At 41.7% G+C, this 15,217-nt stretch overlaps 1 protein-coding gene across 1 annotated transcript in view; it reads right to left on the reverse strand.

Moving 5' to 3' along the window:
* LOC143286162 (uncharacterized) overlaps window positions 1-15,217 on the reverse strand; it is a 90,257-nt gene that overhangs the window by 35,796 nt on the left and 39,244 nt on the right. The window contains exons 27-37 of the mRNA XM_076593767.1: window positions 13,970-14,099; window positions 12,865-12,947; window positions 11,410-11,526; window positions 9,622-9,984; window positions 8,545-8,726; window positions 7,360-7,445; window positions 6,669-6,821; window positions 5,853-5,948; window positions 3,755-3,816; window positions 3,080-3,208; window positions 1,369-1,429 (exon numbers count right to left, since the gene is read on the reverse strand). Coding sequence (XP_076449882.1) covers window positions 1,369-1,429; window positions 3,080-3,208; window positions 3,755-3,816; window positions 5,853-5,948; window positions 6,669-6,821; window positions 7,360-7,445; window positions 8,545-8,726; window positions 9,622-9,984; window positions 11,410-11,526; window positions 12,865-12,947; window positions 13,970-14,099 — 1,462 coding nt within the window. The remainder of the gene's footprint in view (window positions 1-1,368; window positions 1,430-3,079; window positions 3,209-3,754; window positions 3,817-5,852; window positions 5,949-6,668; window positions 6,822-7,359; window positions 7,446-8,544; window positions 8,727-9,621; window positions 9,985-11,409; window positions 11,527-12,864; window positions 12,948-13,969; window positions 14,100-15,217) is intronic.

Consider the following 15,217-nt stretch of genomic DNA (forward strand, 5'->3'; position numbering starts at 1 on the left):
AGCTGTCTGGAAGACTGTTAGCATCAATCTGCATGACTATAATTGTAAATCACCCATCACAGTTACTTAACCCATGAAACCAAGTGACCAGTCAATCACTGAACAAACAAGAAACTTGGTAAAAAGATATGCGCTTACTCGCGCATCCACTAAACCCCACTGCACAGGTTTGTGCCATGATAGGTTAGTGATAGATGAACAAATTATGAGAGAACAACTTCAAAATGCAATATGACACAGTAGTCCCTTCAAAACCAATCCCTTACCAACTCTTCCTTGTCACGATCACATTTTGTGACCAATCATACCTCTCACACTATGACGCTGTCTTTGACCCCTTCAGGATTCAATCCTCCTCTACCTCCCACCCGCTTCACTTTTTCCAACTGGCTGAGGTTTCAGTTTCAGTTTCAGTTTCAGTAGCTCAAGGAGGCGTCACTGCGTTCGGACAAATCCATATACGCAACACCACATCTGCCAAGATGAGGGCCTGTCAATAGTGTTCTGTAACCTTTCCGTTGGAAGTGACTGATAAGTTCTAAAGCCTTGATCTTTAACTCACTCCGGACAATGGAACGCTATAGCGTTCCTGACGTAAGGTAGCGTTTCTGACGTAAGGTAGCATTCCGGACAACAGAACGCTATAGCAGTTTCGACAATTAAAAGGTTTTCCCACATTTTCCTCATGGAGCAGCATAACAATCTCAGCTACACCGGGTGTTGCAAACGTGTCAAGGGTCGAATGGAAAGTTTCTTCATGAGATTCCGTAACAACACACTCGCCAGCGAGTTCAGCACCACACATGACAAGCTAATCTGCATACGTATGGAAAATGGTGTCGCAGGCGATACAGGTGGAAATTTTTGGAACAAACTAGATCACAACAGCGGCTTTTACTGCTGCTGAAGTGATTGAAATACTTCAAACTGAAGGTTTCGACATTGACAAGGATGATGAAGACGTTGAATAAAGTATCTGCAGAGAAGAAAGCTACCAGCAAGAAGGTACTGACAGTGACTCAGCTTCTGAGAGCAGTGAAGAGGGAGGGGGGAGGGCGTTCACACGACGTGAGAGGAGGGGTCAGTGGGTCAAGCACAGTGGGTCTCATTCAGTTACTTTATGTTTTGTATTCTTTGTGATTTTTTTCCTAATGCTAACAAATCGGTCGTCTGTAGGGAAAAGCAAAGGAGAAAACTATTCGCCCGGAGTGAGTTAATCTATCAAACAAACTATTTTCTGTACAGTGCTTAAAAAGCGTAAAAACTTTCACTGAACTAAACTACATGGATACAGGAGCCATTCATAAAAAAAAATTAAAAAAAATAAAAAAAAAAGAAGAAAAAAAAAGAATCCCAAAGTACACTCACCTGTTCTATACAGAAGACAAGCTTCAGCATCAACTGTTTGCCAATAACTGCTTCACACAGTCTGAAACATACACACAACCACAGTTTCACCATTTTATCTTTCTCCATTCCGTTTACTTCAAAGTACCTACGTAAATACAGCCGGTGCCGGGTCTCCTCTGGTGTGTGGCCTCCTGGCAACCTAACATTGATACTTCCCTGTGGACTGCTGGTGCTGAGGCTGTGGAAGATGAACCTGAGCGTGGCTGAGAATGAATGACTTGGAATGAGCGGCTTGGGAGTAATGCAGAGGGAGTGATGCAGATGATAGGACAGCAAAAAATAATAAGATAAATAAATAAACTTATAAAAAATCAATATGTCAGATCCGAACTGGATCACACTTTCATGTGAGTGCCTGTGTGTAAAGTGCATGTATGAGTTAAAAAAAATATGAGGATAAGAGTATGTGAATGAGTCCAAATAAACACACACAAAAAGAAGATACTATGCGTTATTCCCCTTTTCCCTCCCCTCCCTTCCCCATTCAAAATGTCTAGTGTCCAAATCAAATCAAACCATACTGATCATAACCCAACTGACCACAAAGAAGCCATTTCTGGGTTGCATACCCATCAGTAGTGGAAAAGAACAAGAAATAATATAACATGAAATTAAAACATCATTTGAAATACCAATTTGTCCATATCTCACTTAGTCCACATAAAATTAAAATTAAACTTGACGTTAAAAACACTGAAAATAATGCAAAAAACACCAAATCAGTCATTCATGTTTCAGTCCACTTTAAATTCAAAAGCAAGTCAAAATTACTGATTTCCTTCAGGAACTGAAAAAGAGTGTTGTCGGTGGGGAGGGGGTGGGGGGCATTCTAGAACATATTCAACTGTATAAAAAAAAAATTTTTAAATAAAGAAAAAAAAAGAAAAAAAGTTGAATATCACACAGATACCAAGCAAGCAATCAGAAGACATTTTATGCTGTGAGGGCTGGTTGCATGGCACTCACCATGGATAGAAAGAGAGAGTGAGAGGGGAAGGGGGGGAGGAAAGAGTGCAAGTTTGTATGTGTGCATGTATATGCATTGCTTTCAATACAACACATGTGCAGGTACCAGCAATAAGAAAACACTTCTTGTTCATGCTGAGAGGGCTGGGTTGCATGGTACTCTTCATGGAGTTTCTTCACCTTCTGAGACAATGAACGGCTCAAACCATGTGAAGACAAGTGACCTCATGTGTGAACGCTTGCTTTACGTTTAAGTGACCTCGCGTGTGAACGCTTGCTTTACCTTTAAGTGACCTCATGTGTGAACGCTTGCTTTACCTTTAAGTGACCTTGTGTGTGAATGCTTGCTTTACCTTTAAGTGACCTCGTGTGTGAACGCTCGCTTTACCTTTAAGTGACCTCGCGTGTGAACGCTTGCTTTTCCTTTAAGTGACCTCATGTGTGAACGTTTGCTTTACCTTTAAGTGACCTTGTGTGTGAATGCTTGCTTTACCTTTAAGTGACCTCGCATGTGAATGCTTGCTTTACCTTTAAGTGACCTTGTGTGTGAACGCTTGCTTTACCTTTAAATGACCTTGCGTGTGAACGCTTGCTTAACCTTTAAGTGACCTTGTGTGTGAATGCTTGCTTTACCTTTAAGTGACCTCACGTGTGAACGCTTGTTTTAACTTTAAGTGACCTCGCGTGTGAACACTTGCTTTACCTTGGACTGGCGGTGATGCACTTAACCAGGGCAGAGAGCAGGGTGGACAAGGACTCCGACGATTTCAGGTAACCGATCAGCCGCACCAAATCCTTCAGGCCACTGTAACCCAGTGCTGTGTCGTCACGCCTGGTTGTAACAGCCACAGGAAACACAGTCAGAGTCCATTCAAGTTTTAATAAACCTTTGGGTTAAAACTTTTAAAAAAAAATTCCTTCAAGGACAATGCAATGCGGCAATAAACATTAAAACATCTGAGCACAAGAAGCAGAAGCTTATAAAGCATACTCCTGTAATTTGAAATTGTATATGCACAGAATTGGCTGTGACAAAGAAACATTTTTCACAATAATAATCGAACTGGAAGGGTCAAAACACACACACACACACAGAGGAAAAAAAAACTTGAATGCTACAAGACCATGAGAGGATTACATCATGTCCAACTGGTGAACAAATGCATACAGCAAAGTTAAAAATATCTGTCCAACAAACTTTTAAAACCACGCAAGTTTATCAGTGATAAAGTGTGATATGAAATCTAAAACATTTCTTATGACACAACAAGAAACAACAACAACAAAATCAAAGCCAAGACACACACGCACAAATCAGAAGGAGAGTAAAAAGACGGAGAGAGAAAGAGAACAAGAAAAAGACAGAGGGGGAACCCACAAAGTAAGGTTGCTGATCACATCGGAAAGCAGCCTTGCTACTTGTCCTATCTTGCTCTCCTCCTGAAACGTAACAGTGAAAGCAATATATACAAGAGGGATGAGCGGGAACAACCCACTTACACAAAAAGAATCCACAACATACATGCTATTTACTAGACTGGCTGACTGACTATTAACAGTGACTGTTAACTCTCTCCATACGAACGGCGAAAGAGACGACGTTAACAGCGTTTCACCCCAGTTACCATCATCAAAATATTGCAAGCGGAAAGCTCTTATACTGAAGAGGTGAATGTTAACAAAGAATACCACAATTCTGACGACGGAAGCTAAAGGTTGGGTCATTCAGACGCCCACCGGACATCCGAGGAGTCTGTGTAGAGTAGAAGAGAGGACTGGCCGTACTGAGTGAGTTAACACTGTTTCTGACAGGCTGCTAACACCATCACTGCTGACCTTTTCTTTTTTCCTTCTTGTTTTTTTCTTAATACTTAAAAAAATTTCATACAATATAATAGTGTGGTCTTGTATTGTTGAAGCATGCTGGAGAACACCACTCACACTCTCTTATACCAAAGACTGTGTTCATTCTGTAATTTTTTTTTTTAACAATCTCGAGATCAGTTTTCCATCGAATGTCATTACACATACTGTGTGAGATCAGTTTTCCATCAAACGTCATTACACATACTGTGTGAGATCAGTTTTCTATCAAACGTCATTACAAATACGATGCGAGATCAGTTTTCCATCAAACGTCATTACACATACTGTGCAAGAACAGTCTTCTGTCAAACGTTATTTCACATAATGTGTGAGATCAGTTTTCCATCAAACATCGTTACCATACTGTGCAAGAACAGTCTTCTGTCAAACGTCATTACACATACTGTGTGAGATCAGTTTTCCGTCAAATGTCATTACACATACTGTGCAAGATCAGTTTTCCCGAAAACATCATTACACATACTATGCGAGATCAGTTTTCCATCAAATGTCATTACACAAACGGTGCGAGATCAGTTTTCCGTCAAACGTCATTACACATACTGTGCAACATCAGTCTTCCGTCAAACGTTATTTCATATACTATGTGAGATCAGTTTTCCGTCAAACGTCATTACACATATTATGCAAGATCAGTCTTCTGTCAAACGTTATTTCACATACTATGTGAGATCAGTCTTCCGTCAAACGTCATTTCACATACTGTGCAAGATCAGTCTTCCTTCAAATGTCATTACACATACTGTGTGAGATTTTTCCAAACGTCATTAAACATACTGTGTGAAATCAGTTTTCCAAAAGTCATTTCATATACTGTTCAAGATTAGTCTTCTGTCAAACGTTATTTCACATACTGTGTGAGATCAGTTTTCCGTCAAATGTCATTTCACATACTGTGTGAGATCAGTTTTCCAAACGTCATTACACATACTGTGCAAGAACAGTCTTCTGTCAAACGTCATTACACATACTGTGTGAGATCAGTTTTCCATCAAACGTCATTACACATACTATGCGAAATCAGTTTTCTATCAAACGTCATTGCACATACTATGTGAGATCAGTTTTCCATCAAACGTCATTACACATACTGTGCGAGATCAGTCTTCCATAAAATGTCATTACACATACTGTGTGAGATCAGTTTCTAAACGTCATTACACATACTGTGCAAGATCAGTCTTCTGTCAAACGTTATTTCACATACTGTGCAAGATCAGTTTTCCAAACATCATTACACATACTGTGCAAGAACAGTCTTCTGTCAAAAGTCATTACACATACTGTGTGAGATGAGTCTTCTGTCAAAAGTCATTGCACATACTGTGTGAGATCAGTCTTCTGTCAAACGTCATTGCACATACTGTGTGAGATCAGTTTTCCAAACGTCATTACACATACTGTGCGAGATCAGTCTTCTGTCAAACGTCATTGCACATACTGTGTGAGATCAGTTTTCCAAACGTCATTACACATACTGTGCGAGATCAGTCTTCCGTCAAATGTCATTACACATACTGTGCGAGATCAGTCTTCTGTCAAATGTCATTACACATACTGTGCAGTGTTAAATCAGAATGAGGACTGACCTGGGCCCAGTAGAGGGCAGCACACAGGTAAAAAATCTTGGCATCCAGGTTGGGGTACAGCCTGCGACTGTTGAAGGTCTCTTTGGGAAACAGATCCTGCAAGCGACAGCAGCCAGTGATTGAAGTGAAGCTGTGCACAGCACACTGCCGTACACATCACAATGAAAACATACACAAGCACATGCCCAAACTCATGCTTCTAAACATAATGTGTGCACGTGCCTACACACACATGGACACTTTATTTCAACACACAGACACAGATTCACATTACATGTCCACTCATATTTTAAAAGCACACACACACTCACACACACACACTTTATTTCAACACACACAGAGTCAAATGACATTACTGGGTTGATGCAGTCATTTCAGAGCAAACTTCTACACTTTTTCCATTACATGCACCAATACTTTACAACAATTTACACTCACATGTGGATAATCAACAGCTTCAAAATACACAATAAGAACAAGTAACACTATTAATATCAACTGCTGTAAAATAATCAACAGCTTCAAAATATACAATGAGAACAAGTAACACTATTAATATCAACTGCTGTAAAGAGCAGCCTCTTTCTTGACATAAGTCTTCTGCTTGTGTGGTCACCCCCTAGCTTTCCATACAATGCCAAATAGTCATTTTTCTTTGGTGTCATGCTTATGGTCACCTTTTCTTTTATGTGTGCATGCAGTTTCAGACAGGAAACAGGCCACAGAAACAGAGACAGTGACAGACAGAACACAAGTGAAACACATATTCAGAGGGGATTAAGTCCAGTGCCTTCACTAGCAGTGAACAACCATTACCCTCAAATCGCTGTCTTCCGCCATCATCGTTGCCTCATGCACCCAAACAAGCTCCTGGGAGAAGCTCATGTCGCTGTACCAAGACTCTGTATCATACACCTCAATGACGTATTTCGTGGCCCCTGCAAACTCCGACCTCTCTGTAGTTACCACCTGAAAGTCCAAACAGACAGGAGTTACCAGCAACGTATCACTTCGTCAGCTTGCTTCATATTATGGTCATCATGAACAGCCCACTAGGACTGTGATTTTTTCTCACATGTCCACTAAACCTTGAGTGGTGGTCTGGAAGCTAGTCTTTTTCAGAAAAGATGTGAAACAAGAGGATCCCTGTGCAACATGTACAATAGCATGCAGAAATACTCACTGCAACAAAAGGGTTGTCTGTGGGGAAAACAAAATTCTGTAGAAAAATACAGTCTGACAGTGAAAAAAAAACCAAACAAACTTGCAGACAGAAAAAAGGAAAGAAAAAAATATGGTGGGTCTTGCATTGTGGTGACACACCTTCCATGGGGAGAGCAGCCAGAATTCTACAAACAGAAATCTGTCGTGACAAAAAGTTATACAATACAACACAGACTGTCAGTGAACAGGACAGGCTTCACATGGTGGTCGTGTCTGTGCATGAATCTTCCCAAATCTTTTGTCCTTGTAACTATCTCACTTTTTTATTTTTAATCCACTTTACCTTTGCACACAGGCTTTTCTTGTCTCCAATGACAGTGTTGGCCAAATCCCAGAGAAGATCTGCACTGCTGTCAGTCCATTCTTCACCTAGAAAAAAAACACCCAAAACATTTAAATGCTACGAAAAAAAATAATAAAATACATGAAACTATGTTTCACACATACCAACCATTTTCTAATACAAAATAAAACTCTAAGAATGATAACACCCCACAGACTGTAAGAGGGATTCAAACATTGCCCTTGTCCAGTTTGATCTGATCATACACCTTTCCCCACCATCACCATCCATTTCCTGTAGTACCCTACTTATTATTATTATTATTATTATCATTATCATATTATTATTATCTTTTCTTTAAAAAAAAAATATATATATATATATAGATAAATAGATAGATTATTCTTTTCTTTTTTTTAGATATTTATTTACCTCTTCTTTTTTTTCTTTCTTTTTTTTCTCAAGGTCTGAATAAGCGCGTTAGGTTACGCTGCTGGTCAGGCATCTGCTTGACAGATGTGGTGTAGCGTATATGGATTTGTCCGAACGCAGTGACGCCTCCTTGAGCTACTGATACCGATACTGATTTCATGACCTCAAATAACACCGTACACATGCTTTATTCTGTTTTCATTGTGAGCAGGGCCTCACAAACACAGACATACTTGTATTTGACATTACACAGGATTTTTACTCTGCTGCAGCACAAGACACATGCATCTCTCTCCAACCCCAAAGACTGCTAGGTTTTAGGAAAACTGAACAGGTGCGGTGGCTGAAGGGTCAGAGCACTCAATTTTCACCTGAGTTCCATCCCTGGTTTTGGCACAACTTGTCTCTTAAAGGGGGAGATTTTTCCAACCTCCCCGGTCAACATATGTGCAGAACTGCAAATGCGTGAAACCCCTTCATGTGTATACGTATCAAAAGATCAAATACCCACATCCTGTCATTCATGTCAGTAACTGGTGGTGTATGGAAACAAGAACATACCCAACACATACACCCCACAAAAACAGAGTATGGCTGTCTACATGGTGGGGTAAAAACAGTCATACATGCATGTAAGAGCCCATTTGTACAAGTGAATGTGAAAGTTGCAGCCCCACATATGCAGAAGAAGGAGGAGGAGGAAAAAATGGGTCATACAAATCATAATCTGCAGTCTGAACACTCCCAACTTACCCACAGGTCCCACAGGACGGATGTGAGCCAAGCCACACTCTATGGCCTGGGCTGGCAGCTTGCAGAACTGGTCTGGGATGGGACAGAGGTCAGCCTCCCCAACCACATTCCTCTCCCCGTGGTCCACGAAGAACACTCGCCAGCCCTCCGCCTCCTTGCCCACTATCTGGGCACGGTACCACCTAGTGACATCCACTACTGTTTCATACACTGCCCGTCTGGTGACCCCAATCATTCACTGTCATAATAAACTCACGCATTATATTCTTAATACTGTGTACTCCCCCATCAAACCAGCCCTATAACATCAGACAGTGATGTCAAACACCAAAAAAATGAGCACATCATCAAAAACAGGCTCAATCTCCTTGAAAACACTGAGGACAAAGTAGAGGCTATAGCCATCAAGCTAAAAGCAGCATGAGAATATAACTGTTTGAGATGGCAAAACTTAATGTGCCCTCTGGAGTATGGAAATATCCATACATGAAGCTACTGAGTGTTTCAGATAAATCGGTACTCAGGGTACAAAGCGTTAATCATGCAACAACATACTTTTCCATAACATCACCACTTTGACGTGGTTGAGGGGTTTGAGTGCCTCAGTGACCCAGAGAGCTGTGTAGGCAGGAGTCTTGCGCTCCTTGCAGGGTCACCAAGAACCAGACAGGTCAAAGGTTAGAGGACAAAGAGTGATCAACTAGCCCCCTCTGGGTTTAGACTTTAGGTAAAGGGCCAAATGGCTTGGGCTAACAAAAAACTCCTACTGGCTGGCAATTACATGCACTTACACCTCAGGCCAAGTACCCCCCAGCCCCCCTTTTTACTCCTGTTCGCTCTCAATTATTTTTATTATCCATTTAGCATTTGAAAACACTGCTGGAATTTTGCTACTTCAATGCAGCATCTTCATTGTGAGCATAGCAGCACAGCATTTTGAAGTTTGGTGCAGCATGCCTGCAAAAAAAAATGTAGAAGTTGGCAGGTTCTCTGCTGGAAGAAAAAAAACACCCAACAACACACTTGTCAGATCCTACTAGAGAAATCTCCTAGGCATATCCTGTGCATACCCCATACCTTCCATCTGCAGCAAACTTGGCCACGCAAACACAGCCCTGCTCAAGATCATCACTCTGGAGCTTCATATCCTTTGGCAACAATGATGCAACAGAGCTTCTACAACTTGTAGCAGCAGCTGCTCCTGCTGTTCCTGCAGTTTTTTCTGTCCCTTCCATCTCCAAACCAGTGGTGGAGCCTGTCTTGGTGACGTCCACTGGCGAGCCTTCTTCAGGTGGCTTTGTGGACGAGCTGTGTGGGGGTGAGGTAGGGGCAGCAGGCGAGGAGGGAGGTGAGGTGGAGTTGACCTGACCATCTGGAGTCGTCTGTTGTGGAAACAGCTTGCTCATGTATTTCTGTAGGTCCTGCTGCATGTTCTCCAGCCTGCAACAGCCAGTGTCCATGGTAAGAGTGGGGTTTATCTATCTATCTACCCTCTATCCATCTATTCATTTATCAAATTGGGCTTAATGTAAAGTAATAAAAATAATGGATTTTTCTCCTCACATCTAAGCACTAGGTGTGATTATATATATCAATATCTATCTATATATCTATATATATATACATATATATATATATATCAGCTCACTCTAAATTCTGGGATTTCTTTCAAAACAACACATGGCTGTGCACTGAAGTTAACTATCTCTTTAAAATTCTATTCAACTTGTGTCTGACATGCTGATTCAACAATGCAGAGCTGACGAAACAAAAAATGAAGCGCAAGCTAGATCACAGAAGAGACAAAAAAAAACAATAACAAAAGCAACAGGCAAGAATGACACACAACCCCCACATAACAAAAGCAAAACCAGCAAACGCCACACAAGTTTCGCAGCAAAAGACACAAAAGCAAACACTCCACAACAGTCACACAACAATAAAAAAAAAAAAAAAGAACAAATGGTATCCATGCGTCATATAACAATAAAGTCCAGCCAATAACTACTCAACCACAGTTTTTCTTTGCTTTCCTACATGCCAGAGGGGGGATACTGAAAAATAAGTAATGACGACTCACTGTTTCTCTGGGGGAGACGCTCACTCAGTCTGGCTCCGTGACTAAGCCATTATTGTTGTTAGTAGGGGGCTTAGTAGGTGGTATCCAAGGTACGTTAAATCAGAACAGTTATTACTGAACACCACCAAAGTGACTCAGCAGCAGTGCAGGGTCTCCTCTGGTGTGTGGCCTCCAAGCAACCTAACATGGAGTGATGGCCTAGAGGTAACGCGTCCACCTAAGAAGCGAGAGAATCTGAGTGCGCTGGTTCGAATCACAGCTCAGCCGCCGCTATTTTCTCCCCCTCCACTAGACCTTGAGTGGTGGTCTGGACGCTAGTCATTCGGATGAGACGATAAATCGAGGTCCTGTGTGCAGCATGCACTTAGTGCATGTAACAGAACACATGGCAACAAAAGGGTTGGCCCTGGCAAAATTCTGTAGAAAAATCCACTTCGATAGGAAAAGCAAATAAAAGTTAAAACTGCAAGCTGGAAAAAAACCACAAAAAAATGGGTGGCGCTCTCAGTGTAGCGACACGCTCTCCCTGGGGAGAGCAGCCTGAATTTCACACAGAAAAATCTATTGTGACCAAAAAATCAAAAAAAACAAAAAAACCCAACCCATTGATGGTTTTCCCTGTGGACTGCCGGCGCTGGGACTGAGACAGACGAACCCAGGTGTGGCTGTGTATAGGGTGCTCGGAATGAGCGGTGTGGGAGTAATGCCACTGCAACGGTGCAGATGATGGGGCAAAACAAAAAACAAAAAACAACAACAACAAAAGAAAAAAGAAAACAACTCACTGTTTGTGGCTGCTGGTTTTCTGGATGAAGAAATGGTGAGGGTCATCCACAGCAGAGATGTACACAGAGTGGTACTCTTCGTCGCTCCTCAGTGTTTCCGTCACAATCTCCTTCCGGCTTGAGGAACAAGTTACACAGTAGATTACAGGAGTTCCTTAGTTTTTTTGTCTTTTTTTTTTTTTGCAAGAGAGACTAAGAAAACTGGGTGTAAGAGTTTCATAGTATTTCACAAAGAAATAGGGAACATTAACTCTTAGCCTGGTCATGCTCTCTGCTCACTGTGACTGGTGTGAATTATAAATAAATAAATAAATAAATCAGCAAAAAAAGCACACGTACACAAAAACAGAAAAACTTCAAGACAACAATCATGTTTTGTATGTAACACACAAACACTTTTTTTTCAAACTCTTTTTTAACAAACATTATTTGATTAGTACCTGATCCCCATTTTTCCCACATTCATAGACATACACAATTAACATTGCCTCCACCTCCTCTCAGTAATAAGTCTTCTTCATCAATAATATCTTCATCACCATTATTTTCATCACATACTGTTTCCTATGTCACCTCACCGAGCATGAACTAATGATCCACATCCATTTTGGTTTGCTGTAATGGCATGGCAAACAGCATTAGTAGAGTTAAAAACAACAACAAAAAAACACACACACACAAAATGCAAGAGGAAAAATGTCACGTTTCAAACACATTCACTGACAACAGACCATACATTTTTCCAGTGAGAGAGAGCCTAAATGGAAGCTACTCATACATTTTCATGTTGGTCTCTTTCAAGTATCTGGAATAAAACCAAAAAGTGTTGGTTCTGGGCGTACCGTGCCAGCTGAGCAGAGAGGATACACGCTGTAACACCCAAAGTACACATTAAAAGGATTAACCCCATGACTGCTACTGATGAGTTTGCTCGTCAGTGAAGGTCTGTCACCTCAACGAAGTAAGATGCTTACAGGTCAAGATGGCAGTCACTATTCTCTGTCCGGACTTCTACCTCTTGAGACTGTATTTACGTGGGTTCTTTTTCCGGAAAAATCAACGACACCACTGGTAAGTGCATAAAAAGTAGTGCATGCACTTCAAACAGATGTCACCTCACCTTGAATCAACAGTCAAGGGTTAAAGCGACAGTGACAGAAGAAGGGAGACAGACAGACCTGAAGATGGCAGAGGGTGGATAAACAATGAAATGAAAGAAACAGAAAAACAAACAACAACAGCTAAGAAAGACTGAATGTGGGACAACAACAGGGAGCAAGAGATAGACTGAGAAAACAAACAGTGAGAGAACATGGCAAGTACAGAGAGAAGCAATTCAACTGATTATGAACTGAAGGAGAAAAAAAGGGCATCACACACACACACACACACACACACAAAGAGGCAGAGAGAAAACACAAGAGAGAGAAAGACAAGAGAAAACATGGTACATACTTCTGCAGATTGAAGTATTTCTTGTACAGCTTCTTCTCAATGGGGATTTTCCCTTGACATGCTTTGTACAGATTCTTCACATGCTGCACACAAAGTTTCAAGTTTTAAGTTTTAATTATCCTTTCACTCCTATTGGAGTATGAAGGATTACTTTCCATCTGGTGTCCAGCAATCCTCTTTCTCATATCCAGCACTCCTCTTTCCATCTGGTGTCCAGTAATCCTCTTTCTCATATCCAGCACACCTCTTTCCATCTGGTGTCCAGCAATCCTCTTTCTCATATCCAGCACTCCTCTTTCCATCTGGTGTCCAGTAAAGGGGGACTCTTGGGGGTGCATCTGGTAGCATTATTGGGACGTGTCCTATCCAATGCCATCTTCTTCACTTTATCTCAAGACTCCCCCAACTCCTCCTAAAACCAGCAAAAAAATGTCCCAGAACACCCCTCGCCCCCCAAAACATTTCATTCTTACCCCAGTTCTTACAAACGTTGTTGTGCTGCTGTTTATGTGTATAAAGGTTAATGTTTGTATTGTATGGTATGGTATGGTATGGTATTATATGGTATTGCATTGCATTGCATTGTATTGTATTGTATTGTATTGTACTGTACTGTATTATACTGTATAGGGCCAAGCACTCTGCTTGTATCATAGGCTGACACGAGCTTGCAGCTGGGCCAACAGCAAAGTGAGAGCTGTATGATAAATGGTTTCTCCACTGTAACAGGAAGTCATTTACGGCTTATTCTTTGTGCAGGACTGTTACTTTCAAACCAGGATGCAAGATTGTACTGGTTCTTAGTGCTGCAGCTTTGGGTTAGTTGACTTTTAGAAACCATACCAACATCGACTGTCCTAAAACCCTCTTGGCCTGATAGAGTCAGGATGTAACTTTGGCAAGACACTCTCCACAATAATTCTAGCCCAGATAGTCGGACAGCAGCTGCTTCCTCTCCTGTTCTGATGATCATAGTCGGACACCACTGACAGTGTATTGTATTGCACTGCATTGTACTGCACTGCAAAGTATTGAATCGTAATGCATTGCACTGTATTATGAAAAAAAGATTTATTTAAACCAACCACTGTGTGCAGACACTCACATCAGGGTTGTCATGGGCTAACCCATGTCGCAAGAGGTCAGGGCGGACAATCATGGAGATGATGCTGGTCTTGACGTTCTCCAGCCTGGTCTGCTCCGCCAGTGGGTCCAGCCACAGGGTGTTGTTCATCCTGCACCAGGCAGCAAGGCCAGCATTTCATGTCGTCGTCAGCAGAAAAAGATGGAAGCATGTGTGAATGCATGTGCGCACACACACACACACACATGTATGTTCAGAGGCAAAATAAGAAATAAAAAATGGTCAAACACTCAAAATCATTTTCTGACTAAAATTTATCTTCATTCTGAAACAGGCAGCACAGCCAACATGGTGGGCATGTTAAAAACAAGATTTAAGATTAAAGGTTGAAGATCACATCGCCTTTCATTGCCATCTGGGCAGTGAATTCATATTCACTGTGTCTAGGGCTTGGCATAGGATGGAGGGGTCCTATCCTCTTCTTCCAACATTTTAATCTTCCCCATCAGAAGTCAGGAACCATCCATTCACACCTGGGGGAAGTGAGGAAAATCAAAGTAAAGTGCCATACAGGGCCTAAATCCCTGATCACTGCATCAGCAGTCTGATGAATAAGTGATTCTGCCATGGCACCTTTAGTTTCATCTTGCCACCAGGAAAAAAAAGATGTAAGCATGTGTCCAACATTGCTGGCTTGGTGTGTGTGTGTGTGTGTGTGTGTGTGTAGGGGGGCGGGCGAGGAAGTGTGGGGGGTATGTGTGTGTGTGTGTGTGTGTGTATTATGTGTATGTGTGCAACTGTGTCTTGTTTGTGTGTGTTTTGTAGTGTTTGTGTGTGTGTGTGTGTGTGTGTGTATGTGTGTGTGTGTGTGTTATGTGTATCTGTCTGTGCCAGGTGCATACTGCATGTATGTGTGTGTGTGTGCATGCGTGCGTGTGCGTGTGTGCCTGCGCATGTGTGTGTGTGTGAGTGAGTCTGTGAGTGTGTGTGCAATCGCATGTGTGGGTGAGAGAATGAGCAAGACTGAGAGAAAGAAGAGCGAGAAACACAAGGAAACAGAAACAGAGAAATACTTCTTCTTCTTCTTCTGCGTTCGATGTTTTGGCTGCGTCAGACGGTCACCCCTGTCGCCACGATGTAACCCACGGTCTATTCTTTGTGCAGGACTAATTCATTAGACTGCTGATGCAGTGATCAGGGATTTAGGCCCTGTATGGCACTTTACTTTCATTTTCCTCACTTCCCCCAGGTGTGAATGGATGGGTTCCT

Source organism: Babylonia areolata, chromosome 9 (genome assembly GCF_041734735.1).
Source record: "Babylonia areolata isolate BAREFJ2019XMU chromosome 9, ASM4173473v1, whole genome shotgun sequence".
NCBI lineage: Eukaryota > Metazoa > Mollusca > Gastropoda > Neogastropoda > Buccinidae > Babylonia > Babylonia areolata.